General features: G+C 57.8%; 1 protein-coding gene across 2 annotated transcripts in view; it reads right to left on the bottom strand.

Annotated features, from left to right (window-relative positions):
* SHISAL1 (shisa like 1) overlaps positions 1–27,880 on the bottom strand; it is a 79,259-nt gene that overhangs the window by 37,297 nt on the left and 14,082 nt on the right. For both annotated transcript variants that reach the window (XM_055565354.1, XM_055565312.1), the window contains exons 2-3: positions 12,231–12,326; positions 8,390–8,603 (exon numbers count right to left, since the gene is read on the bottom strand). In XM_055565354.1, coding sequence (XP_055421329.1) covers positions 8,390–8,603; positions 12,231–12,294 — 278 coding nt within the window. In that variant the 5' untranslated portion in view covers positions 12,295–12,326. The remainder of the gene's footprint in view (positions 1–8,389; positions 8,604–12,230; positions 12,327–27,880) is intronic.

The raw sequence follows: 27,880 nt of genomic DNA, 5'->3' as shown, positions 1-27,880 counted from the left end.
CTGATGGTCGGGGAGGCTGCTTCCTGGCCTCGCCATGGCAGCTGGGGTAGCTGAGCTCCAAACAGTGCTCGCTCGGGACTGTGACCGTTTAAAGGGACCGACTTATTAATCACTCAATGCCTCCTCCATCTGCTGCCTGCTGCGGGCATCTGTGCAGGTGGGCATGCACAGGCGGTGGTGGAGAGGAGGCGCTCCCAGGAGGCAGAGCCGGCGTCCAGCCCTGCTGCCCCACATTCCACAGGGAGAGACCCGCCCCAGCTCCCGGCAGACAGGCTCCCTGGGTGTCCTGGGTCCCCACAGCAGGGCCCCCTAGATGCTGTCTGAAGCCTGGAGCCTGGAGGCCCAGCTCCGGCCTCTTCTCGGCCTGGCTTTGCTGTGCAGCCTGGGAGGACACGGGTGTGTCTCTGTTTCTGGAGGAGATGGAGTGGAGCTCCTCCTGGTCTTGGCTTCCAGACTCTGGATCTTTCCCGCTTGGTTCACCCGTGCTCAGCCTCGGCCTCTGCAGTGAGATGGGGGCTGCTCCCCTCCGAGTCCTCCAGCCCCCTACCTGGGCTGGGCCCCAGGCGGAGGGTGCTGACTTTCACTCACACACACACACATGCGAGCCCTCTGCCTGGAAGGCCTTCCCTCCCCACATGTGGGGCGGGGGGCTCCTCGAGGGGAGGATCTGGGTGTCCTGAGCACCTCACGTCCAGCAGGCACTTGCAAGTGCCTGGGGCTTCCAGGCTGCTTGAGGAATAAGTAACCCCACAATTCTGCATCACAGCCCCTTGGATCCCTCCTGCAGCCCCACCTCCAGCCACCACCTCCCTGAGGCCTGCAGCTGTCCCAGGGGCTTGTTCTTGCTAAGGTGTGAATGACTGACCAGCAGTCTTCCCCACCACATCCCTCCGCTGCCTGATTTCAAGGGGAAGCCAGCTCCCCCTGGAGACATGTGGATGTGAATTCCTGCCAGGGAGCAGAGGCCAGAAGTGCTGTCCGGTATCCTGAGACAGGAGTCTGCATGGACACGGGAGGAGGGCCTGACTCCAGCCCCCAGCGCCCCTGTTTTCCCCAGCACCCCTCTCCACCTTCCCCTGGAGCCCCCACAGGGTTGCTCGAAGCACCAGGCTTTTCCTGGGTGGTTCCCATGGCAGCAGCCGGAGGGGGGGGGGCTGGGGGAGGGGAGAAGGGAGGGAGAGGCAGGGCCAGCTGCGGGCAGATGCTACCCTGCAGAGAGGGAGTCCACGATGCCTGCAGGGGCTGGGAGCGGGACCACAGCTAGGCCTAAACCACCAGGGCTAAGAAACAACAACAGTAACCAAAGCAGCGGCTGGTGGGCATCGCTCTAATCACTTGACACATCCTAGCCCGTCCGACCCTCACGGCATACAAGGGAGGAATCCTTGCTGCCGTCATCCTCAGCCCAGAGATGCAAACCGAGGCTCAGAGGAATTAAAAGAGTGTCTGAGATCTCACAGCTGTGAAGCGGCAGAGCCAGGATTTAAGCCCAGCAGTCCAGCTCCAGAACACTCATCCCTAACCACTGTACCACACTGCCTAAGTAAGGCAGGTGCCACCCAAGTTCTCTGGGCAGACGGCTCCCTTCAGGCTTGTATCCATGCTGCTTCTCTGCCTGGAACTTGCCCCCTACCTCCTGTGCATGCAGCTGGCCCCACCTCCCTGTCTTCCTGCAGCTTCCTTCAGGAAGCCTTCCTTGATGTCCTGTGTTAAGTCCAATCCCTCTCCTTGAGCCCCCAAAACCACTGGGTTTCCCAGAACACGTTCTGCTGTCTTTGCTGTTTTGTAGGACTATTTGCATCTCGAGATCACATCTCCTTGAGGCTAAGTCAGGGTCTAACTTAGCTTTGTGTGCCCAGCGCTCAGCCTGGGGCTGCTTCAGACCTTCCTTAAGCTAACACATATTGAGCACTCATAGCAAGCTGGTGACAAGGGCAGCCTTGATATTCATAACCTCTTCACTAGATTTCACCTTCTCTATACACATTCTCTGGAGAAGGCAATGGCAACCCACTCCAGTGTCCTTGCCTGGAGAATCCCAGGGACGGGGGAGCCTGGTGGGCTGCCGTCTGTGGGGTCGCACAGAGTCGGACACGACTGACGCGACTCAGCAGCAGCAGCAGGCCGCATATTCTCTAGTGCGTGCATGTGTGCTAAGTCGCCTTACTCATGTCCGTCTCTTTAAGACTCTACTGACTGTAGCCTGCCAGGCTCCCCTCTCCACGGGATTCTCCAGGTTGCCATGCTCTCCTCCGGGGGATCTTCCCAATCCAGGGCTCGAACCCCTGTCTCCGGCATCTCCTACACTGGCTAAGGCGGGTTCCTTAGTACTAGCGCCACCCGGGAAGCCCATATTCTCCAGTTAGTTAAGTCGCTCAGTTGTGTCCGACTCTTTGCGACCCCATGGACTGTAGCCCACCAGGCTTCTCCGTCCATGGGATTCTCCGGGCAAGAATACTGGAGTGGGTTGCCATTCCCATATTCTCTAGTAGTTAATAGTAATACTAACAATCACCACGTCCTGTGTTTCTGAATCTTTGCAACAATACTGTGAGTTAGGAGTTGGTCTCCCTGATTTACAGATGAGGAAATGAGGCCCAGAGAGGCAAAGTCATTGCCAAAGGCTGCACAGCTGGGGAGGGGCCGCGCTGGGATTTAGACACAGGGCCATGTGACCTCAGAGTGTGCACAACTGGGGGGAAATCCCAAGGTCGAGTCTGAGACAGATGTCCAGGCAGGAATTCCCCGCATCTGCTTGGCCCGTGTGTCCTGGCTCACCCTCTACCGGGAACTGAGGACAGGGTCCAACCTCCCCAGCAAGAGCTTCCTGAATCTCAGGGTGTCATCGCCATGGCAAGCGCAGGCGCTGCTGGGCTACAGGCCTCCGCAGCCAGCTCAGTCTAACTGGCCTGGGGGTTTGGGGTGACAGCGTGGTCTCACGGCCCCCCTCCAGTTCAGAGGAAGTAGAGGGGCACTGGAAGGAGGTGCCACCTTTGCTGACCCCCTCTTACCTGCAAGGGAGGCCACCCTGGAGGTGGTAGCCAGCACAGAAACCTGGGTCACGGACACCATCCCCAGGCAGCTCCCCGCCTCTCCATGGTTGGCTGGCTGTGAGCATTCTGGTTTTTATAAAATTTAATTTAAAAATGCGATCTGGAAATTAATTTCATCCAGATGCAGGGGCCTTTGCTGAGTGTGTGTGTGTGGGGGTGTGTGTGTGTGGGTGTTATAAAGGTCAGAAGATAAAACAGAGGCTGTTTTATGAAGCAAGATAAGAAGCCAGCCAAAACCATAGATACCAATTTTTCCAGTATCTTTTGGGATATTCACTGATTCAAATTCTTTTGGTGCTTCTCAAGCAAGAAACCAAGGCTTCTCTGACAGAGAAATCTCGCTGAAGACCTTCCCGGACAGGAGCAGGTACGTCAGCCAGCTGAGGCTAGGTGGTGGTCCCATCACCGCCCATGGGCAGTCCCAGGCGAGGATGGAGGAGGTATGTTCCCGAGACCATCGTGTCTGTGTGGCTGGAGCACCTCTGGGTTTGGGGGAAGGAAAGGTTTTGGAGGAAAGAGGTTTCACTGCAGCCAAGGGAAAACGGACAACCCATCACTTCCCATGGTGAGGCCTTGAGGACTCTGCTATCTTCTGAGAATTCCTGTCCCAGGCTCCCACCTCTAGCAGCCCATTTGCCTCGTGAAGGAACACCCATGTGCCACACAAGGACTCCAGTCCATGACCCGCTGCCAGAGGGGCGACCTCTGCCCTCAGAGAGCACTGATCACCGACCACACAGGCCCCGTCCCAGCCCACGCCCTGAACAGGTGCTGCTGGTGCTTGTCCAGGGCCCTGGGTGGTCACTGCTGCTAGTGTCCTGCCCAGAACCTGGCATGGGAGGGTGCCCACACACTCCTGAATACCAGGGCCGCTGCCCGAGTGGCTAGAAGTGGCATTTCCCCGAGGTGGTGGGCTTGGCGAGGTTGCTTCCCTCGCTCTGCCTGCCTTTCTGCCAAGCAGCCAGAACTAAAACAGACCGTTCTGTTCCTCCAGAAAAACACAAGTAAATAAGTCATCAGAAGCACTCTCCTTTTGCCTGCCACCAGCCCCGCCTCCCGGCTGATTCATTGGGAGGGGCGGGCGAGTGTTAGGCGGCCCTTGCATCTTCATAAAGCCCTAATGGGGGTCACAGTTGCCCTGGTCCATCTAGATGGGTATTAACCTTCATCTGGCCTCTGGGCTGAGGTCTGGCACACTCCCCAGCATCAGACAAGCCCTGGCTTTCTAGACGCACCCAGGGGTGGCAGAGCCTGTTGGTGGAACGAGGGCCCTGGCATTCCTTGGCCTCAACTGTGGCTGCAGTAGGTGACCTGACCAGCCTGGGCCCAGCCCCTTTTTCCTTGCTCTCAGAGTAGCTGTGAGGATTAACGAGACTACACAGGTGTCCTGCCCAGAGGGATCAGAGCCCCAGAGGGCAGGACGGTCCTAAAGGCGGACTTTACCTGGCTCCCCTCACACACCTGGAGCACTCAAGACCTCTTGGCCAGGCAGGCCTGTCCCACCCCATTCACCATTGACCTATCCTATCCTCCCACTCCCACCAGCCCATCTTCCAGTTGCCCCCTCTCTGACACAAGCTCTGGCTGGACACAAGGCCCTGGTCCAGCTCCCTGGGCTCAGGCCTTCTCCCCAAGGTCCCTCAACTCCGACAGCTAAGCAGGAGGCCTCCAGGGCCTCTTATCTGAGCTCTGATTGGCTGTCTACTGGGTGACCCCGGCCCCTCCCCTCTGCGGGGGCCCCATCTTGTCCAGGTCAACATCATAGTTTCTGCAGTGTCCTAGGTCCTTGTCCCTGCACCATCCATGAGTACAAACCCAACTTGAAGCCCTCAGGGCCCCGTGCCACCCTCACGAGGAAGCCCAAGCGCCACCCCCTCTGCCCCCAGCCCAGGGGCCCCCAGCCCAGCATGCCAGCCCCTGCTGCCTCTCCACACTCTTCCTCTGGCATTTCATACTCAGGCCACCCAGGAACGCTCCTTCCTCTGTACTGCATGACTCCCACTTTCTTCTACACTTTCAGATGCGGGAGACCAAGCACCACGCCTCCCCCGTGAGGCCCAAGAGAGCTGAACAGCCCGGCTGAGGAGTGCAGCCCAGCTCTTCTGGGCTTCTCTCCACGTCTGTGGGAAGGGAGGTGACAGGAAGCTCAGTGGAGAGTGACGAGGAGGCATTCCTTCAGAGCAGTGCCCTCAACCAGGAAAAGTCCCGCATCCCGTGCTCGGCAGTCAGGAGACTTGGTTGGGGGTCACAGCCCATCAGTGGGGAGGGGGTGCTCCCCGCCTCTAGTGAGTGGTGGCCAGTGTCTCACAATGCACAGAGCGACCCCCAAAAGGAGGATGAGGCCCATGTGTCCGTGGGGTCATGGCGGGGGTCCCTGCTCTGGGGATTGCCATCGACAGAAGTCTCGGATTTATTAAAGCGACTCTAGATCCAGGTCGGCTCTAGGCTCCACCCGCACTGGCTGCCTCAGTCAGGCAAGTTATCCAGCCTCTCCACACCTCACCTTCCTGCACGTCAAGGGGACTAAGGGTGGGCTCCCAGGTGACTTCAGAAGCTTGACACAGAGCTGGCCCCATGCTGCCTGCTCCGAAAATGCTTGCTGAGGTTCCAGAATAAAAACCAAGCTAAACTTCCTCAGTGTGGCCATGCCTCCCCAGGGAAGGGCTTTGTTTTGTGGTTTGACACTTTATTATCCGCAGCCGGGACCCATCGTGCTGAGACGGTGGAGAATTCCACGTGCATCCTGTGTGAACGAGCAGACCACAGAAACCTGTGTGTTCAAAACGAGGATCCCAGACGCCAGTCGCCAGGGCCTTGGAGAAGTCTGGCCACCTTGCCAAGCCTCTGTCTTCTGTCTGGCTTTCAGCCAGCAACTACAACACTTTGGGGTCCTAACCTCAGTCCTGGCACCGCCCTCCTGGCTTAGGAAATTAGTCTTTGGTCTTATAAAAAGGCTTGGGTCAAGTTCCAGGCTTGATTCCAGCCCTCGTGACAGAAGAGGCTTGCTGAACTACTTCACACAGAATTATTCTAAGGTCTGAGCAGATGGCAAGATATTCAAGGGAAGCACCCATGCATCTGAGGAAGGCAGGCTGGGGAGCTGGCCTTGGTGGGAGGAGGAGAGATTTAGATGATAGTCAAGCAATTTGCATCTCCTGCCTGATCAGAGGGAAGAGGCAGCTCCCCCCAAGAGAGCATGGTGTGGTAGCAAAACATCCAAGCCCAACATCAGACAGAGACTGAGGCTCAGACCTTTCCCACCACCATTGCTCCCAGCGTGACACTGATCCCCCCACTAGTCACTCAACAAACCCACTCCTTCCAAGTAGATTTTTTTCCTTACCATGAAAAAATATATCTATCTCAGGAGTCATCCTCAGGCTTACTGGGAAAATATCTGAAGCATCCCCATTAAAGTCAGGAGGGAGATCAGAGTGCCTGACAATTTTAAAGATGGTCTTAGAGGTACTAGCCAACATGATTGGACAAGAAAAAGAAGTGAGGCACAAAAGTTGGAGAGAAGGAGATGAGATCATCATTATTTGCAAACAGCATAATTGGACATGTAAGAGAGTCCACCGAAAAAGTATTACAAATATAAGGAATTTCAGTAAGGTGGCTGAGTAAAAAAGTTTATATTTAGAAACCATTAGGTTTTAGCATTTAAACAACAGTTGGTTAGAAGATTTAGTGGAAAAAAGTGAAAGTTGCTCAGTTGTGTCTGACTCTTTGCAACCCCATGGGCTATATGCAGTCCCTGGAATTCTCCAGGTCAGAATACTGGAGTGGGTAGCCTTTCCCTTCTCCAGGGGGATTGAACTCAGTTCACCTGCATTGCAGGCAGATTCTTTACCAGCTGAGCAACCAGTAGAAAAAAACACCTCATTATAAAACAGCAGCATGAAAAGAAATAAATACGAATAAATGAAAAGATATGTACAATCTCTATGTGAAGAAAACTCTACAACACTATGAAAGAAAAGCTGAACAAACAGAAAGGCACCCTGTATTCTTGGAAGGGAATATTCAACGTCATGAAAAGTCCATTCTCCTTGAATTAATCTACAAATCCAACACAATCTCCATAAAAAATACTACCTAGATTTTTTTTGGCAGAGAGACTAGAAAAGCTAATTATAAAGTTTACATGACAAAAAATCTAAGGGAATAGACTAAGAAGACATTAAAACATATCAAAAGCAACAGTAGTTAACACAACGAGGTACTAGCAAGCATAAATAGACCAAGGAAAGCCGCCCCAATCTACCCAGACACTCACGTTTAGTATATTATCGTATACAGGAAGTTGGCATCTCGCATCAGTGAGGAAAAGACGGACAATTCAATCATTCCTATTGGGATAACTGTCTACCCATTTAGGAAAAAAGTAAAGCTAGATTCCTAATAAACATCCACACGAACTACTTGCACGCAAATTAAAGAAAGAAATCTTACATCCAAATAAATTCCTAACAGATCAAAGACCTGAAGGCAAGAAAATAAACATACAAGAAATAAAACATGAGGGAATCTTTTTATGATCTCAGAGTAGGAAAAGCCTATCTCAGGACGATATAAACCCCACCAGACATAAATGACAAAAATATGGGTACAATTTGACTGTATAATAATTTAAAACTAAGCATGAAGAAAAAAGCAGCACAAACTCAAAGACACTCTGAGAAAATATATGAAATGCATCCCATTTCCTTCATATATAAAGAATTCCTATGATTCAATAGGAAAAAGGCCAAAAATTAAATAGGTGAAGGCAGAGGACACAATGGCTTTTAAAAATGTGAAATATGCTCATTCATAATAAGATGAATAAGTGGATACTGTTTTGATACCATGTGCCTTTACTTAGCGTATTCTCACTGCTTTTCTACCAGCACACTCCTCCTCTCTCTCTACATTCAGATCCCGCCTATCAGGGCCCTGGTCTCATGTGTTCCAATCACCTTAAGCAAAGGGGCTGCGTGGGAACAATTTCTGAGTCAGGAATGTCAACCAATATTTGTTGAACAAACAATGAATGAAAAAGGAACTTGGGTCCCATGGGCTCCAGGTCCAAGCACTGAAAGTCTTCCACGTCCTTGACTTCACTCCACTTCCCCATAAGTCCTGAGAGGCAGGTATCGTGTCGTGCGCCCATTTCTCAGATGAGAAGGCTAAAGTCCAGAGGACAGAGCAGCCCAGAAAACCTGTCACCTGAAGACTTTCATAAGCTCCTTCCAGGCCCACCCATCCTCGCACTGACTACCCCACAGCTGGCTGGGAGGTTGGGGTGTTCTGGCAGCACCCCGGCTTGACCGGGGCCCCAGCGTGGTACTCACTTGTGCGTGTAGCCCTCGGAGCCGGCCGTGAGGTTTGCCTGCATCACCGCCTGGAACTCTGTCTCGTTGCAGCAGTATTTGAAAACTGTGTTGTTATGGTGACAGCAGAGGATGAAGGTTTTGTTGTCCGAGAGCCGGGGGCAGTGGAAGCCGAAGTGGTAGCGGCCTTTGTGGTCTGTGTACGGCTCACAGACCCGGAAATGCGCGGACAAGACTGGAAAACAGAGTCACCAGGCTTGGTGGGGGTCCCTCACCAGGCCCAGCTGGCCCAAGACACCCGTCAGTCCGTGAGGATCGTGGGCAGAGCCTGGTTGGCCTATTTTAGGGTCTTGCTGCCTCTTCCCTCACCAGGAGGCCTCTGTGGCCCAGGGTGAGCCTCCCCTCTTCCAGATGAGGCTTCCAGGAAGCCTGCTCCTGACCCCTCCTAGGCCCCCCTAGGCTATCATCCTGCTTATACTGAGCCCCCGGGAGCTCCTTGCAGGCCCGGCTGATCATGGCCTCAAGGACATCCTTTCCCAGAGTTTTGCATACAGCAGGCACCCAATCAGGAAACACGAACTGAGCACCTACTCTGTGCTTCACCGGTTCTATCGGATTTAATCCACTTGGCCATCTTAAGAGGCAGGTCTGGGATCCCACTTTACAGAGGGAGAAACCAAGGCTCAGAGGCCTACAGTGACCTGTCTGAGCCGGTTAGAGGTGGTGGAGGGGGAATCCAATCCAGGCCTGCCTGGATCCAAGGTCCAGGACCCTCTCCACTCCTCCGTCACTGGGCAGACTTGGTGGTGGGCTCGCCAACAAGTCCAGGCTGGCCCGGGTGGTGAGCGACAGGGGTGCGAGAACCAAGTCCTGCTTGTGGAGAAAGCAGCGTCCGCTTGTGTCTTAGTTTCAACTAAACTGACACCCTAGAACCAGAAGCCCCCAAGGGGCTGCCTCGGTGGCCCCAGCTCTTATCATAAATAACTCAGCCCCCTAGACCATTGAATTTAAACACAATTTCTCCCTTTTCATCTTCTGACACACAAAAGACCATCAAAAACTCCATCAACAATCGGTGACAAAGCTTCCCTGGCCTCGGAGCCTCATTCCCCTGACTCAAGGCCAGAGATCGGTGTTCAGCCACTGGTGACGCCGTCTAAGCCCAGAACAGTATTTACTAGTCATGCCGATGGTGATAAACAGGAGTGAAAGCCTGAACAAATATAACAATGGAAAAAAACCTGGAGCCCGCTGACTCCAGCTTAATTAGTATCTTCATAAAAGGGACTGCTGTATCTAATTTGTATCGCTCAAAAGGGGCTTCGTAGGCTGAATACATTTCTCCAACCACAAAGGCTCCGGTTCTGCAGAAGCGCCTCAGTTAGTTGAAAGCTCTGTCTCTGCTGAGAGGTTATTAGACTCCAGCCCACACAGCTCCCAGCGCCCGGGGCTGGCGAGGGGATCCCAGCTGGGTGGTGCTGGCCAGTGGGCAGGTGGGTCTCATGTACTGGGGTACCGAGGCTGGCTTGGGTGGCCTCATGAAATCCCGGGCCCCTTCCTCAAAGTACAGCACCCTCCTCTGTGGGGATGGGCAGGACCACTGCAAGAGAACGGTCCCAGCCTTTCAGGAGTCAGGGGAGCTCTCCAGAACCCCTTCTCAGCCTTGGAAAAAAAAAAGAAGACCATCTTAAGGACACAGAGCTCACTAAGGAAGGCTTCGATGAATTCACCATCTCACTTGATCTCGTGCGTTCCCGAGTACAGAGGAGTAAACCGAGGCTGAGCGCATCGGTCTCTAGGTGCGGTCCCTGACCTGCCACATCCTCATCCCCCAGGGACTCGTCACAGACGCAGTGCTTCGAGCCCCGCATTCTGAGACAGAAACTCTGGAGTGGGAGCGGGGTCAGGGGGAGCACAGTCTGAGTCTTAGCAAGACCTGCAGAGGTTGCAAAGACTTGGTTTGGGACCCACTGGCCTGGAGGAACAACCTACCAGAGGCTGGAGGCGAGGGGCAGAGGCAGGAAGTGAATTCTAGCCAGTGTTCTGGGCCGTGTTCCGGCCAATGAAAAAGCTCCATCTTCGGTTGGGGGTGGGGGTCGGCTCACACTCAGCTCACAGGGGCTGAATGTGTCAGCAACTCCCGGTGGGGAGTCAGGAAGACCAGCTGGGGCCCTGAGGCTGGGCTGAGAGGCTCTGGCTGCAGGACCTGGGGAGGGAAGGGGCAGAGCTGGGAAGGGGCCTTTGAGCCGGGCTTTGGAGGAGCCGGAAATGCCGCCATGGAGGTGGGGAGGGGAGGCGGACAAGTCCCCGGAGGCTCACACTGACCACCCTGGAGGGCCGGCGCCACCTGCTTTGACCATCTGACAGAGACCAGAAGGCCACTGCTGCCTCCTGTGGAAGAATGTGAGGGAGCCCGAGGCGCCCTGGGCCCCGAACTGGGACACTGGACCACCTGAGCCATCAGGGCCTCTCTGCGTCTCCTTGCCCCTGGTGATGGGAGACCAGCAGTCTCCCGGGGGCTGGGGGCCCCAAGGAGCACCTGTGAACAGCACACAGGGCCCGCTTAGGGCAGGGAGGGGGTAAGGGGATGAAAAGGGCCATGCTTCTGGCCTCAAGCATGGGCGCAGCAGGGCCCTGGGGCCTGACGGCAGAGGGATGGTGGTTAGGAGGCCAGCGCATCCTGAGTCACCAGGAAAAGGGGCCCAAGCAGAGAGGGAACACCAAGGGGACAGCCACTCTCTTGGGGACTGGGGTCCCCAAGAGGGGACCATGATTCCCCCTATTTGCAAAGTTCAGGGTCTGCAGGGCCATCACTTAACAGCCAGGTGACTGTGTTCTCTAAGTGCGTGGCCTGGGACTGGTCTCTTTCCTGGCCTGAGCCTCAGCTTCCTCATTTGTAAATGGGTGAGGAGTCCCTCTCCTCCAGGGATAAGAAGAGCTAACACTCAGGAAAGCCACCGTGGAGAAGGAGTTCTGTGCACGGTGGCCACTCCCAGACCCCTGGCCTTGGCCTGGCTTGGGCTCTGCCACCCCAGGGGCCCTTCATGGCCTCCTTCTGAGCCACAATGGCCAGCAAAGGGGCAAGGGACCTGAAGCTGCAGGCTGGCACCCACAACCCTATCAGAGCAAGAGGCGAGGAGGGGTTACGTGCATGCCTGCCTGAGAAAGACAGAGACAAGGGCAAGAGGGGGAGAGGGACGGGGCAGAGAGAGACACCAAGAAACAGAGAGGCACGCAGACAGAGGGAGAGACACAGAGCCAGCAGGCGCCTTGCTGAGAGCAGGGCCAGCCCCGATGGCAGAGGCGGGTGCCCCTTCTCTAGGCAGCCAGCTTCACGCGGAGGCAAATGAAGGACGTGGTATATGTTCATCTTGGTGAAGGGGTGCATGAGAGCCCTCCTGCTGGGATCGGGGAGGGGCGGACCTCGGAGACTGTCGGGTGCTGGGGGCCGGGGACCTGGCATGATGCTGCTGGGTTGGAATCCAGCCCCTCACCAGCTGTGCCATCTCAGGCTGCCCAGTTCCCTCTCCAAGCCTCAGTTTCCTCCTCTGCACAATGAGGTGACTACAGCCTGACTTCGACTTGCCAGGCCCAGGAGAGAAGCCACTGCACATAAGGGCTTCTCCTAGGGCTTGATGGCAGCCTGCGATACCCCCACAGCATCCTCGAGAATCTTCCAGCGGAGCTCCCCGAGACAGGCACACAGGGGGCCTCGCCGAATGTTAGCTCCTCACGAGGGTGACTCCCGTTAGCACCCATAACTCGGGCTGGGCTAGCAGTGACCCCGGGAAGGAACCGCCTGTCCCTGCCCACCCCCCGCCCCCACTGCCCACCTCCCACTGAGCATCCTGGGGGGTCCTACCTGCAGAAATCAGCAACGAGAGGATGGCGAGCACGTTCAAGGGCTGCTGGCCACAACTGGTCATCGTTTGGCTTGCATCGATCCGTCGAGCGCTGCCTGTAGAACGAGAGCCGAGAGAGGCCAGCTGCGGGCCGTCCTGCCTGCGGAGCGGACCACTGGCTCTGCTGCCTGCGGCGGGGCCAGCAGGCATGGGCAGGGACGCGAGTGTGCCGGAGCAGGGGCCAGGATGCGGATGATGGCAATGCCGCCATCCAATTTCCTTTCTGGGCTGGATGAGTTCCCCAACCAGTCAACTGTCACCTCCCTTTCTTTTCACGGCAAAACCAGACTTCATCAAAGGGGTGCGGATGGATCAGGTGGTGGAAATAACCAGCAGGCTGAGGGTGGTGGGCATGGGAATGAGAATGGGGGTGAGCAAGGGGACTAGAAGTGAGCTCGTGCAGCTGCTAGGGGCCGGCAGGACCCAGGTCTCCCTGCTGTGTTCTAACGGGGACTTCCCTCCACCGCCCCTGCCCTGACCCCCTCCCTGCCCCACCCTCCAACCCCCACCGCAAGCATGCATCCAGCCAGCACCTTCCAGGCATTAGGGACCCAGCAACGAGCCAACACACTCAGCAGAGCTGACAGGGCACAGACAAATGGATGAGGGGTCCACAGGCTACGAGCCCCCTGGGGTCACACCCCAAACACCGAAAGCAGAGACTCGGATACGTGTCCACCCACGTCCACAGCAGCACAGTTCACAGTAGTGAAGGGAAGGGACAGCCTGAGTGCACATCGACGGGCGACGGGTAAACAGCACGTGGCAGGTGCTAACCGTGGAGCATCACTCAGCCTTCAAAAGCGAGGAAACGCTGCCACAGGCGGCAACCCGGATGAGCCCCGAGGCCGCTACACTCAGTGAAGCAAACCAGACGCACAAAAAGACACATACTGGGGGGTCCCGGGTCGTCCGAGGTCCCTAACGGAATCAAGTTCACAGAGGCAGGAAGTAGGATGGCGGGGTGGGGGGCTGGGGGAGGTGGAGAGAGTGCTCCTTGGGGACAGAGCTCCCGTTTGGGATGAGGACAGAGTTCTGGAGGTGGATGGTGGGGGTGGAGGAAGTGTTGCAGACCAAGGGGGCAGCAGGTACAGAGGCCCTGAGGTGGGAGCAGCAGGGAGCCAGGGAAGGAGGGGGAGGGGCGGGCACCCACAAGCCCCCTAGGGCAGGGCTTTGGCCCTCCCTGGCTACTTTACATCAGGTTGTTGAGGCCTCAGGAAAAACCTGAGGGACATGTTCCCTGACTATCATCACCCCCACTCCCCAGGGGTTTGAGAGCTCAGGCTGGGGAGGAGGCCCAAGCGTCCCCTGTGTACTCAGGCTGGGGAGGAGGCCCAAGCGTCCCCTGTGTACTCGGCGTGGACTGCTAGAGCCCCACCGGGGTTGTGGCTGCATGTGGCTGGGGATGGATTTGCTGAGCACCTACTATGTGCCACGTTCTGGGTCAAGTGAGGTCCTGTGCACCACCCTCTGCCCTCCCAGCTCTCCCGACCAGGGAGAGCTCGGGGACCCCAGCATGGGTCTGGGGCAGCTCTGAATCCTGAGTGGAGGCAGGAAGCTACCGGGGCGGTGGGGGGCAGCTCAGAGGCTGGAAATGTCGGACCAGGAGAGGGGGTCAGATTCACCACCAAACACGGGGTACCCTCAGGCAGATCCCTGCCCCTGCTCTGTGGCCCCTCCCCGGGCAGCTCACTTGGAGCAGGGGCGGCAGGGAGGCACCAGCGTGTCAGGGTGGCTCTGAAGTGTGGTGAGCCAGAATAGGAAAAGAGGGTGGCAGGGCCGGGAGACGCAGCCCAAATGCCTGAACACAGTGCTCACTCACGGTGACGTCGGTGCCAGCCCCTGGGGAGTGCCCCCGCCCACCCCTCCACCCAGGCCTCTCTGCTCCCCCCCACCACGAGCAGCCCTGCCCCCACGGGCTTCCAGCTTCTTAATTGCTCTGAGTCTGGGCCTCCTCCCCGCCTCTCTCAGGGCACTCCTGGGAGGATGAAGGAGATTAAAGCATTTGAAAGTGCTTAGGAAAGGATTTCTACTGGGGAGACCTAAGGATCAACCCAGGAAAAGGCCCTGTGAGGGGTGGGGAGTGACAGGTCCTGAGCCCCCATTCTGCAGGTGGGTAAGCTGAGGGTTCCCTGAGGGCCAAGATGGCCTCCAGACTCTGGGCTCCTCTGGCCCCTGTAGGGTGGGGCCACCCTTTTTTGAGCCGGGGCTGCAATCTGAGAGCTCGTGGGTTCACTGAACAAATGCTAGGGTGGGGGTCCTCCTCCGCCACGAGACCAGCCCTCCCTCATGCTGCCCCTACTCCCTACAAAGCCCTGCACGTATGGAGGGGGGCTGTCACTCACACCTGGGGTGCCCTCCTCTCTTTCCTGTGAGACTAAATCCTGTACCACCTTAGAAGCTGGTCTAATGCCACCTCCTCCAGGAAGCCTGCCTTGATTCCATCAGCTGGAAGCAGCTTGTCCCTCCATTGAGGCTCATCATATTCCAACTCATCTCTCATTAATGTGTTAATTCAATGATTCATTTATGTATTCTCTCAGCATCCACTCATTGACCACCCCCCCCACCCCCCGCCTGCCCTGCTCTGGGCCATGGCCTTGGCTGGGTTCTAGGGACTCAGGGTGTGCTGGGTGAGGGTGCCCACCAGCTCTATCTTATAGGACTGGTCCTCATGCCCTGTTCTATCAGACCATGAAAGTCCCGGGTCAGGGCTTGGCATAGCCTGGGTGAGAGCCCCCGCCTGGCTGACTCTGATTCTTGGCTTCTTGGGGGCACTGAAGCAACAATGGCCTCAGGGCCTGCTGTGGGTGTGAGGGTCCCGTCCAGCACAGGTGTACCCACCATGGGGATGTGCTGTGCCTGCCGCGTCCATCCCCCCGTCCAGCGGAGCCCTCCTGTGATCTGCTCAGCCCCCTCCCCCATTCATGCCTCCAATCCCCACCACGTCCCCCTGTGTGGCCGCCTAGGATGAGTCAGTGGGTGACGGATGCCGCAGCCCTGCTGGTGGGACAGGGGTTGGGGTGGGGGCTGCCCACCTCCCCAGGCCCCCACCGGGCAGCTGAGGTGTCAGCACTGAAGGCTGAATTTGTGGTGGAAAGAAAACCCCGCAGAGAGTTACTGGGAACTTACATAAAAATTCCATTTGTCACGACCCAAGACAGCAAAGCTCAAAGCCAGCCAGCGACTCTGTTCCCGGCTGGGCCAGAACAAAGCGGCTTTGGATACCAGCCCTGCGGGGTTCCCATGAGAAGGCCAGCCCAGAGGTCACGCCGTCTGCAGCACCCACATTCGCCTCAGCCCCTCCTCGGAGCCTGCAGAGGGGGACCTGGGTGTGTCACACTGGTGACATTTGGGGGCAGCCTCCCCAGCAGAGGCAGGAGTTGGGGCTGGAGAGCGAGCAGCTCCCCCAGTCCTGCCCCGCAGGGCTGGCCCTGCCTCTGGGGCTGCGCCCCGGGGCTAGCTCAGACCAGCCGGCTTCTCCATGGGTGCTGTGTGCTGGCTTTTCGCCATGTTTTCTCAGATGATCCCCGACAGCCCGATCAAGCAGCCATCAAACACCCATCTGGTAAAGGACACCGAGGCTCAGAGAGGTGAAGCGACTTGCCTGCGGTCACACAGCTGCCCACCAGCTCCACCAGGGAGCAAGCCCAGTCTCCAAGCAGGCGGTCCCTCTAGGCACCTAGGAGTTTCCAGGGCCTCCAGAGCCCCCCAACCCCCAGAAGGCACATCTACTACAGACAAATTCAATTTATCATGGTGGTTTAGTCGCTCAGTCATGTCCGACTCTTGAGACACCATGGACTGTAGCCCGCCAGGGTCCTCTGTCATAGGATTTCCCAGGCAAGAATACTGCTGTGGGTTGCCATTTCCTTCTCCAGGGGATCTTCCGGACTCAGGGATCGAACCTAGGTCTCCTGCACTATAGGTGGATTCTTTACCGACTGGGCTATGAGAGAAGCTCTAATTGATCGTCCCAGGTTCTATTTTCTGAGAACCAGTAAACTGCCCACCGTGGGAGCTGGTGGCCGATGGTAAAAAGCTCGCATCGCGGGGAGAACGTTCTGGCTGAGCGGGCCTCCCAGAGCGGACGGCCTCCAGAAGCACGTGTCAAGCACGCATCTCCGCGTCCACCCCTCGGGTCAGCCGGGGACTGCTGTTCCCAGATCCGAGGAGTATTTTTAAACACCGAATTTGGCAAGGCCTGAGTGTAAGGGAAGGAGGGCATGTGAAGAGAAACAGAGCCGGCGAAGATGAATTAAACCCCACCAGCAACAACAGATCAGTTCTCGAGTCAGCCAGGCCAGGCAGGGCTGGGGACGGGGGCAGCGGTGGGGAGGGGCGCTGGGCCTTGGGCGCTGGGCAGGGGGCTGCTGCCCCAGACCCCGGCCCCCCAGGACCCCGCACGCCTGGCGGCCACTGGCCCAAAACCTAGACTCTCCTCCTCTCCCAGCTTCTCCCAGACCCCTGCTCACCCTACCACGAGCTCCCCTAGGTGTGGCCAAGAGCATCAGTTCTTGCCTGGACCAGGTCAAGGCCAGCGGGGCTCGAAGGGCAGGCCTTGAACTTGGGCCACACTGCCTGGCTCCACCTTTTGTCACCACTCCCTGTGTGTCCTGGGACAAGTCTCCTTGGCCCTAAAAGGAGGATAAAAATAGTAGCTAATTCACAGAGTCCTTAGGATGATTGAACGAAGTGACGCATCTGAGGGCTTGGAAACAGGGCTTGGAGCTCAGAAGTGTCCGTGGGGAGCGCCGTTCCTTGCTGGCCCCCAGCTGGCTCTGCCCCAGCCTCGCCCACCAGGCCGGGTCCTGCGGGCCTAGGACCAGCTTCCCAAAGTGCCCATCCAACCACCCGCCCACCTCCTCAGGTTCAAGTCCACGCCCTGTAAGCCTGGAACCAGCTTTCAAGGTTCAGCGGGGGTGCCCATCTCTCAGTGAAGCTTCCCTCCCTCTAATTCTCTCACTCCCCCGGGTGGGCTCCAAACGCTGGCATGGTTGAGAGCATGCTGCCTGCTCAGTTTGTGTCCTGACTTGAAAGCAAATGGGTTGGAGAAAAACAAGTGGCAGGCAGGGGGGTGTGGAGAACCCAGACCCCTTGCCGAGGGGGCGCCTGTCCTCTTCAGACCCCGCCACTTGAGCCCTGTATTATTTCACAACATCGAGGACGAAGAAAGGCCCGTGACTAGTTACGCATCTGTCACCCAAACACTTCCCACCTTGGCCCATCCCTGCAGGGCTGCAGCTCTGTGGGGCAAGGACAGGTCCCATGCCACCCTCCTGGGCACCGGGCACAGGTGGCAGAGCACAGGAGTCAGGGCCTCTGCTCAGGCTGGCCCTTCCCTGGGCATCCCTTCCCCCAACTCCAGGGTCCACATCGGACCTACCACAAGGCCTGGCTCAAACGCCACCTGGTCCAGGAAGCTGGTGAGGCGGCTCACCCTCTTGACCCCTACCGTCCAGAGAACGGGTCCTCTTTTGCATGCCCATCAGTGAACAGACCTCTGCTAGGGGCCAAACCCAGGGCTGGGTGGCATTGGGGTTCAGCCACAGACAAGAAGGACCAGGTCTGGCTGCCACGGGATGGCACAGGGACTGTGGGGGAGAGTCAGGAAGCAAGTGATCCCACGATGAGCTAGTACCTACGCCTGGGTGTTCTTCTTATTAACAGCAGTATGAGCTCTGTGAATTAGTAATAAAACAAGGGCAGAGCCCTCTGGGGCCTCATGAACAGTCCTGCGGGCAGAACAGGTGCCCACAAAACGGGTTTTGGAACTAACCCTGGAGACAGCGGCTGGGCGCCCGCCCTGGGCCGGGAGGCGAGGACTACTTCTTGACACCCTGAGGGCTGTTCCCCTGCCCTCCCTGGGGTGCAGGTGGAGAGGCAGGCAGGGCAGAGCCAGGATTCAAAGACCGCGCTCTGCTCCTGCGCCTGGTCCCCACGGGCAGGCGGGTGTGTCACACTCCAGGCAGCCCACGTGTGCACACACGTGTCTGCAACTGCACACACGGGCACAGGCATGCACCCCTCCCTGCCATGACCCACACACACTGGGGACCGGCACACGCAGCATCGGTGGCGAGTTTACCCCCCAGCAAGTCCTCAAGCGTCCGGGCCCTTCCATAATCCTGAGTTTGTGAACCTTTGTGTTAAGGACAACGCCCACTTCGAGGTTATGAAATTTCAGTCCAAACGTGAAGTCCAGGAATAGATGCCAGTGTGAAGCAAGATCAGAGCGTGTCCTCCTGACCCTGAGGGCCTGTGGAGGGCAGGCGGGAAGCCAGGAAGTGGGCCGGACTCAGGCCAGCAGTCATGGCCATAGCCTGTGTTGGGTGCCCTTCCCCATCTTCTCAACCTCACGCAGGCCCGGAGGGCCACGCTGCACCCGCCTTGATGGCCTGCACTCTCTCTGTGAATCAGTCAAGCACATGGGGCCTCCCGGCACCCCTGTGCCTGAAACCCACCCTCCCCTCAAAGTCAGAGAGCTGCCTTTCAAAATGCAAATCCCATTGTACCATTCCTGATTAAAACCTTCCAAGGGGGGACTTTCTTGGTGGTCCAGTGGTTAAGACTTTGCCTTCCCTGGTGGCTCAGCTGGTAAAGAATCCACCTGCAATGCAGGAGACCTTGGTTCAATCCCTGGGTTGGGAAGATCCCTTGGAGAAGGAAAAGGCTACCCACTCCAGTATTCAGGCCCAGAGAATTCCATGATGTATATAGTCCATGGGGTCGCAAAGAGTTGGACACGACTGAGCGACTTTCACTCACTCCCGATGCAGGGACTGGGGTTCGATCCCTGGTCAGGGAACTAGATCCCATATGCTGCAACTAAGACCCAGTGTAGCTGAATAAAACCCCCACACACAAAACACAAAAAACCTTCCAAGCGCCTCCCACAGCACTGGGGTGAAGGCCAGATTCCTGCCAGGGTCCTGACCCCTCCCTGGCCAGGAGGCCCACCTTCCAGCCACACTGACCTCCCTGCAGCCCCTTTACCATGGCCCCCACCCAATCCTGTGCCCACCCCTCACCTGGCGGATTCAGATGAATCCCCCAGAGCCAGTGTCCACCAAGAGGTGTCCCCCTGACCTAGGTATAAGGTCAGGAACCCTGCTGTGTGCGCTCACAGCCTGTCGACCTCTCTGCATACAGTTGGTGGTTTATAGTTGCATGCTGCGTACAGTGGCTCTGCCTGAGCTATGTCTGTCTGCTCCCCTAGACTGCAGACTGTAAACTGGATAAGGGCTGAGACCCAGAACCGGTGGCATAGTTTGCAGGGCCCAGTGCAAAATGAAAAATACAGAGAAATATCTTCGTTCAAGAATCACCAAGCATTCGTAGACAGCAAAGGCCGAGCATTAAACCAAGTGTGGATCCTCTGAGCACGGACTGCACACCGTGAAGCTGGTCCGGCTGACACTGCTTGGTTTTGCCACGATGTAACATAGAGCCCCTGAGAAGGCAATGGCACCCCACTCCAGTACTCTTGCCTGGAATGTCCCATGGACAGAGGAGCCTGGTAGGCTGCAGTCCATGGGGTCGCTGAGGGTCGGACACGACTGAGCAACTTCACTTTCACTTTTCACTTTCATGCACTGGAGAAGGAAATGGCAACCCACTCCAGTGTTCTTGCCTGGAGAATCCCAGGGACAGGGGAGCCAGGTGGTCTGCCGTCTATGGGGTCACACAGAGTCAGACACTACTGAAGCGACTTAGCAGCAGCAGCAGCAGCAACATAGAGCCCGGCACATGGCAGTGTCAGTCGCTCAGTCGTGTCCGACTCTTTGTGACCCCGTGGGCCGTAGCCCGCCAGGCTCCTCTGTCCATGAGACTCTCCAGGCAAGAATACTGGAGTGGGTTCAGTTCAGTTCAGTTGCTTAGTTGTGTCCGAATCTTTGCGACCCCAAATGGAATGGGTTGCCATCCCCTTTTCCAGAGAATCTTCCTGACCCAGGGTTCAAACCAAGGTCTCCTGCACTGCAGGCAGATGGAAAGGACCAGAATTGGTAGCAGGGCACCCAGCACATCTAAGTCAATTAGCAAATTCTCCATTAATGGCACACAAGTAAGCCCTTTTAAACACTTGTTGGAGAGGTTGAATGAATGCAGATATTATCATTTCTATTTTTCAAATACATTGAGCTCAGAGAGCCTAAGTGGCTTGCTTAGAATTGGAGGGTGGCAGGCCTGGGTTTCGAACTCAGGTTTGTCTGACCCCAAGCAGGGGCTCAGAGTGGGTGCCGGGGGTGATGGCACAGGTTTTGGAGCTGGTCTCCCCTGGCCTAGAATCTGGGTCCTGCTGCTAAGTAGCTGAGTCTTCTGGGCTTCCTCATCTGTAAGATGGGAACCATGACCCTGCCGCTTGCTGGGGTGAGAAAGACGGGAAGCACCAGAACTGCGAGCACGGCAGCCAGCACATCTAGCACGTTAGCAAATGCTCCGTAGACGGCTCTCGCCTGCTGGCACCTACTGTTGTTTCTAAAGCTGACGGGTTCGGTCCCTGAGAGGTTGCTGTGTGCCCTTGAGCAAAGCAAAGTAGGTTTGAATTCTTCCTTTCAAGAGTAGTGCCCTTAGTTAGCACTGACTTCCTTCCAGCTTCCCAGGTGGTACAGTGGTAAAGAAGCCATCTGCCAACGCAGGAGACACGGGTCCAATCCCTGAGTCGGGAAGATCCCCTGGAGGAGGAAATGGCAACCCACTCCAAGGTACTTCTTGCCTGGAAAATCCCACAGACAGAGAAGCCTGGCGGGCTAATGGTCCATGCGGTCGCAAAGAGCCGGACTCGACTGAGTGACTGATCACGCGTGTGTGACTTCCGCTTTGTCTGATTGTTAATTGCTTCCCTGTGCTGCACAAGCTCCTTGGGGTGGGGTGGGGGCGTTCTGTGCCTCTCTACCCCCCCACAGAGGACGCTTTGCACACAGTAGGTGCTGAATATATGTTTGCTGCCCCAAGAGCAGGAACTCTGTCAACACTCATGGACCTGAATGCCAGGTTGGCTTTATTGCCAAGAGCGCATTCCTATGGGAACAGGTGAGATGCAGTCCGGGGCCTGAGCGTGACTCTCGCTGAGACAGGAGGGCAACTTTCACTGCCGACACCAGGAGTGACCTCAGGGGTCAGCCCTGGGTGGATGCCGTGCACCCAAGCCAAGAAACCAACTCCAGAGTCTCGGGGAGCCCAGGTGGGACAGCGCAGAGTCCTGGATCTACATCCCCCGACCCCACCCACCGTCCCCGTATCAGGCAGGCTTGATAGTGCTTGCTGTACATGGCCAGTGTAGGGTCAACTCAGGAGGGGAGCAGTGAGCTCTGCAAGGTGACCCCTGTGGGGTGTCGGAGCGGGCGTGACCATGGGACTACGTGCAGGGCACCAGCAACTTGGAAACCACCTGCTCGCCCAGTCCCTCCCTCAAGAGAACATTCTAGTTGATCCCCGGAAGGGCCTCCTCCCCACCCCCACCAACCCGGTTCTGGGTTCAAGTTCTAATCCTGGCTAGTTTCCGTCCACCCTTCCTGGGCTCTCACCAGGCCCTCCATGCAGGCCCCTTCCTTGAATGTTTGAGGCCGGCATTGCTGCTCCCCCATTTCACAGGTAGGGAAACTGAGGCCCAGGGAGGGGCGCCATCCACCCAAGGGCATGCAGCTGAGGCTGGGCTGGAGGCCTGGATGCTCGGCTCCCTGCTTGGGGCCACGGCCAAAGGCACGTTGGTCCCCCACTCCCGGTTAAGGAGAGGGCTTAGCTGAGAGCTCAGGAAGCCCTCTGCCTCTATGTTCTCTCAAGTTATTTGGCTACACCATGGAGATAAAACAACCAACCCCTGGAAATCCCAGCGGTATTTTTTTCCCCAGTGGAGAAACACAAAAATATCACATGAAGAATGAATCACTTAAAAGTGTCAGGCCAGGGAGAGGAAAGACAGACCCGCAGACTGTCAGAGGGCGCCCTGATTTCTCTCCCCACTCTGGGGGCCCCTTTCCAGCTCCTTCTGTGGGAGGGGGCTCTGGCTCCAGGGACTCTTCTTCACTGAGGAGAAGAGAAGTAAGCACAGCCTCAGTTTCTCATCTGTAAGTGGGGATAACATGCCCCCCTTGAAGGACTGTTGGGAGCGGCCACGGAGGTGGGGGAGGCCTCCATCCAGCAGCATTGGGCTAGGGACCGCAGACACAGTGGTGGGCTGAACAGACCCGTCCCGTCTCCCATGGAGCCAGCCAGATTCCATGTGCAGTGACTCGGGGCCCCTAAGCACAGAGGCAGGCCCTGACCTGGTCTGGATCGAGGGTGTCCCCAAGGAAAACAAGATCGGTGAGATCAGCAGGCTCCTCCAGACCGGGTGAGGTGAGCCTGGCAAGGGAGCACGCCAGCAGGGAGCCGGGCGAGTGCAAAGGCCAAGGGGTGGGACCCGGCTCAGGGAGGGGGCGGCTGCAGTGGGAGCAGGAGGCAGGGCCCTGTGAGCACCCCTGGCACACAGTAGGTGTGATGGGACTCTGCGGGGCCTGCCCCCAAGGGTCATAAACCAGGGGTTTGGCCCTTTCAGGTGAGGAAGGGGCGGGAAGCAGAGACGAAGACTGAACCTGATGGGTGAAGGAAGGCAGGCAGGGCCGGCCCACGCTCACATGGAAGGGGCGGCGGCTAACCATGGCCCTGGGGTCTGCCTACCCCGTCCTCTGCCTGGCCATGCCAGGCTGGCCAGCTGGGCGCGAGCACAGGAAGAGACCATCAGGGGAGCTGGGTATGAAGGACAGGTGAGAAAGGGTACCGGGTCACCAGGGTAGGGCCCCAAAGGCATCCGGCTTTGGGGAGGAGCTTAAAGAGGGGATGGGGGCTAGGGGAGGGGGCTGGAGCTGCCCTAGGTCAGAGTCTCATGCTTCTTCCCCCACTCTAAATTCCCTCCCATCCCATCTTCCTCGCTGGTCCACAAAGCTTGAGCCTGTCTGGGCATTTGACCCTCTATTCATCCGCCAGCTAGGCTAGGCTCTTGACATGGAGACACCAAAGCACAGAGATGGTCTGCAACTTGCCTGAGGTCACACAGCCTGCAGGCAGAGGACCCGAGCTGGTGGTCCGGGACCAGCTTCTGTGTACCCCATATGGGGTTGCTAGCTCTGCCCAGAGCCTGCTCCCCACCCCACAACCTGCCCTACACAGCCTTCACTGGGACCCCTCATGTCCTTCTGGGACTGAAAGTCACTCCATGGCCTGGCCCGGCTCTTCCCCCAGGCAAGGCGCTTGTTCAGGGCAGGGACCCTGGCTCCTGGCCAGGCTCAGGGGGGTTTGTTCCAAAGGAAGTCGTACCTATACACAGTGCAGATCTGGGAACACCCAGGACATCACAGCCCCAGCCTTCCGGACTCCCAACCACGATCAAGCCTACACCCCAATAAATGAGAGCGACTCGGTCAGGCCTCATACAGGCCAAGGAGCAAGGCTGCCGGCCAGTGTGGATGGGAGCTCAGCGGGTCCTTCTGGGGCGAGAGGAGGCCGGGCAGCTGGAGAGAGCCTCGGCCCTGCCTCAGTGGCGGGGGCCCAGCTCAGGCCCGGGGCCGGGGGTGCTGCCTGGAGACTGTCCCCAGGGCCAGGCTCAGATCTCCCCGCCTTTCTGTCTTCACAACACCCCACAAAGAGTCCCATTTTACATGTGAGCAAACCGAGGCTGGTCCTCATGAGGTCTCCCGGCTCAGAAGCAGCTGAGCTGGGGCTGCAGAGGCGCATCTGGGCTAACGTATCCCACGATGAGACTCCCAAGGGCTTAGCCAGATGCTGGCCAGTGGCGTCACTTCTGGAGGCTGTCCTCCGTGCCGGGCACTGCCCCGGCGAGATGCACTGGTGAATATGTTCAGCCTACTGCGCTCTGGGAAAGGAACCCCAGACACGCAGAGCCCGAGTAGGAGGGTGTGTCCACCTGACTCCACAGCTGGGCTGGCTTCCCGGCTGCCCCCTTCCATACACACCCCCACCCCCCAGCACTTCCCCAGCTGGCAGCAGGAGCCCTCTCTTACAGGGAGAGCTGCCTGCATCGGCTGCTGTTGGAAACACATCACGTGACCCTCTGGACATAGTCAAAGGGCCCGTGGGCCCCTACAGCCGGGTCTCCCTGCTCCAGGTACCATCTCCACACCCAGGGCCCTTTGTGTCTTGTCCCACTGCCCCGTCTGTAGCTGGTGTTTCTGTCATGACTGGTGCCACAGTGGCCTTTAAAGCCAGGCCAGAACGGAGGCTGGTTCCCTCTCCCTCCCTCCCATCGCAGGACCCTGCCTGCCCTGAGCAGGGCCAGAGATAAACCTTTCTTGTCCCCTGAAGTCACAAGTGCTCTGCTTACAGCAGACAGAGCACTGGGTCCAGACGGGCCGGGGTGCCCCTCATCTAGTCACCATCCAGGTGGACAGTGGCAGCCCAGGGTGACCAGCGCTGTGAGGATGAAGCCAGGGGGCTGTGGGAGCCCGGGAGAAGTGCCCGAGCCAGCCTGGCGGGATGGAGGGTGGGTGTTAATTTAATCCTCACGATCAAGAGGTGTTGAGTTTACCCTCAGTTTATAGATGAGGAAACTGAGGCACAGAGAGTTTAAGTAACTCACCCTGGGTCACCCCGCTAGCTGGAGTGAAGCTGAGACTCAACTCACACCAGAGCATTCGGCAGTGGGGACGGGGAAGAGAGGAGGCAGAGAGACTAAGACACGCAGGAGAGAGGGTGCCTTCAGTGCGATGAACACAGGACCGGGTTGGGGGTGGCAGTCACCCCGGGAACACGGCTTCCCCTGACTCTGGTCTGAGGTGCAGCACAGCTGCGGAGAACCAGAAGGAAGGGATCCGACCTTGGGCTCTGCCGCTGCTCGGCTGTGTGACCCTGGGCCAGTGCCTTGACCTCTCTGAGCTGGGCTGCCTCAGCCAGATCCTGGGCACATACGTCATCATATGAAAGTACAGCAGCATCATGGCATTTACCGCGGGTGACGACCCGACACGGCAGGAACTCCTTCACTCCTCTTTAAAAGAGGCTGTAATCACAGCGCACGCCGGTCTGCCTGGAGGGCTGGCAGGGGTCCCTGGAGGGAGCAGGGCCCCACAGCAAGCCCGGGGCAGCCTCCTGTGCAAGGAGGCTGTGATGAGCAGTACTAACGCCCCTACCCCAGGCTCAGCGAAGGCCCTGCTGGCCGCGGGCGCGAGGTGCGAGAACCTTCTTGGCCACCCTGTGTATGGGATGGAAACCCTGGAGACAGTCCAGCTGGAGGGACTGGAGAAGGATTGCAGGATGTCCAAACACCAAACACCCTGCAGCCGCTCAAACGAACGTCACGGGGTGTTCTAGCAACCCTGGGCCGAGGGAAGAGCTTCCGTCCCCAGGTCACACCCTGCACGGTCCGAAAGGACTATGAAAAATGTGCTTTTGAAGAATGCCTACAGCTATGGCAGGGGCACAGAGGGGAGTGGGGGTGGTGGGGTGGCCCCAGGGGACGTGGGGCTCCTGTTCCGCCCATCATGCTGGCCGGCGGGGTCAAGGATGTTTATCCCCTGCTGCCGGGATGTTCCGATTCCCGTAAGGATCTGTCTCTGTGTGATTCCCACCTCCTCCCGGGGTAGTCCCAGACACTCTGCCCCTTCAGGAATTTCCTGGTCATGAATCCGGGTAACTTGGCCTCCTCGTCCATAAACTGGGGACACTGGTCATGACCGATCCTCCTATGCTCAGCAATGTGCCCCCAAACCAGGTGGGCCCATGTGATGTAGCCCGACCTCCTCGCACAGATCGCCCAGCCTCTGTAGGTGGGTGTCCTGCGCCTCCCCACCCCTCCCAGGTCACGGGAAGGTGACGGGTGAAGAGGGTGCTGGGTGTGAGGCACCCTCGATCATCCACAGAGCGACAGCAGGCGATTCGGAGGGTGGCAGCAGGGTCTCTGTCCCAGCGGGGAGATGACGCCAATCGGACGCTGGGAACCTGGTGGAACCTGGTACAGGCGTCGGGGGAAGGAGAGGCAGCTGAGCCCCCACGAGGTGCCCTTGACGCCCTGATTTCCTGCAAGCACGCTCCCCCAACCCAAGGAAGACTGACATTCTCACTTGCCGAGGAGTTGGGTTACTAATGGCAGACCCCAGTGTAGAGCTCAGATAGGGAACCGACCAAGCCTGGTGAGCCAGCTGGGGGCCTGGGGTACCCTGGGATATGCTGTATCTGGGGAGAGGTGTCTGGGTCAACGGCATAGCAGGTGGTGGGGAAGAGCCAGAATTTGTCAGCTCAGGACCGTGCAGAAGCCATGGACCCCTCGGACCCTTGGTTTCCTCTTCTGTCTAATGAGGATGGTGTTCACAGTGGGGTGAGGCGGATGGAAACTGCCGTGAGGGACCCTGGAGGTGACTGGACCAGTGCGACCTGGAGTGTGGGCTTGTACTTCATGTGGGAGCTGGTTAGAAATGCTGGCTGCAGGCCCCCTGGGACCTGTTGGACTAGAAGCAGGGTGGGGACAAGGAATTTGTATTTCACCAGTTTTCCGAGGGATTCTGACGCCCGCTCAGGTGTGAGAACCTCTGGGCTAGGTCAGAGGAGGGGAAATTTTTCTGTGAAGGGCCAGGTAGTACATATTAAGGGCTCTGTGGGTCCCAATGACTCAACGCTGCCATCAGAGCAAGAAAGCATCCCTAGACAATATGAGCTGCATGGCAGAGGCTGTGTGCCAATAAAACTTTATTAACAAAACCAGGCAGCCCAGCTTTCGCACCCCCGCATTGGAGCCTCAGTGCCCAAAGCACAGTCCACAGCCCAGCGTGGTAGCATCTCCCGGGAGCTGGCAGGGCCCCACGGCTGCATCCCGGGCTGTCCACACACAGGGAGAAGGAGGCACGTTCCCCAGGCAGCTACAGGCCCCACGGGTCCCTTCTGGGCCTGATAAGGGGGGCTGGGAGAGGGGCTGCTGGGAGAGTCTAACAAACCACGGCACCAACACGGCTAATTGGAAGCAGCTGCCGTTGCAACCAGAGACTTGTCAGCTGTGATTAAGCGAAGTTGCCTTCAGGCCAATCAACTTCAAAATTATGCAAATAGGGCCGCAGCAGCGACCACAGGGGTAGTGCGGAGCTGCCTCCCCCACCCAGCCTGGCCTGGAAGGGCCCCCCATCCACGCATCTCCCCTGAAGCAGCTCCACTTCTGGGGGTTAACGAGCCTCCCGCCCACACTCCCTGTAAATTGGCACCGAAGCTGCTAAGCAGAGCCGGAGGTGAACATGCAGCCAGCCGCCCAGAGCCAGGCCAGGCCCAGACCCCTCTCTCAAAAGCTCGGCTGCCCCCACTGGCCTGGGAGGTCACCAGGTCACCAGCCTGGCTGGCCACACTGGCCCTCAGTGAGCCAGGCAGGGTATCCCCTGGGAGGCTGCACGCCAGGAGGGCTCCCTGGTGGCAATGGCTGAGCGGAGATAAAAGAGGACGCTTCCAAAGGTGGCAGGAGGTGGCTTTCGGCCACCCTCCCTATGGCTTGCTAACACTTGCTCACCCCTACCAGCTCTCCTGGGCCCGGACCTGGACTGAGTGGCCTCCTGCTCATCTCCATTCCTGGGACCCCCGGCACCCCACATGTGCTATACCCCAAACTTAACTCCTCAGTCATCCCATTCCCAGAAGAACA

Source organism: Bubalus kerabau, chromosome 1 (assembly GCF_029407905.1).
Source record: "Bubalus kerabau isolate K-KA32 ecotype Philippines breed swamp buffalo chromosome 1, PCC_UOA_SB_1v2, whole genome shotgun sequence".
Lineage (NCBI taxonomy): Eukaryota > Metazoa > Chordata > Mammalia > Artiodactyla > Bovidae > Bubalus > Bubalus kerabau.
This window is presented reverse-complemented; position numbering and strand designations above follow the sequence as displayed.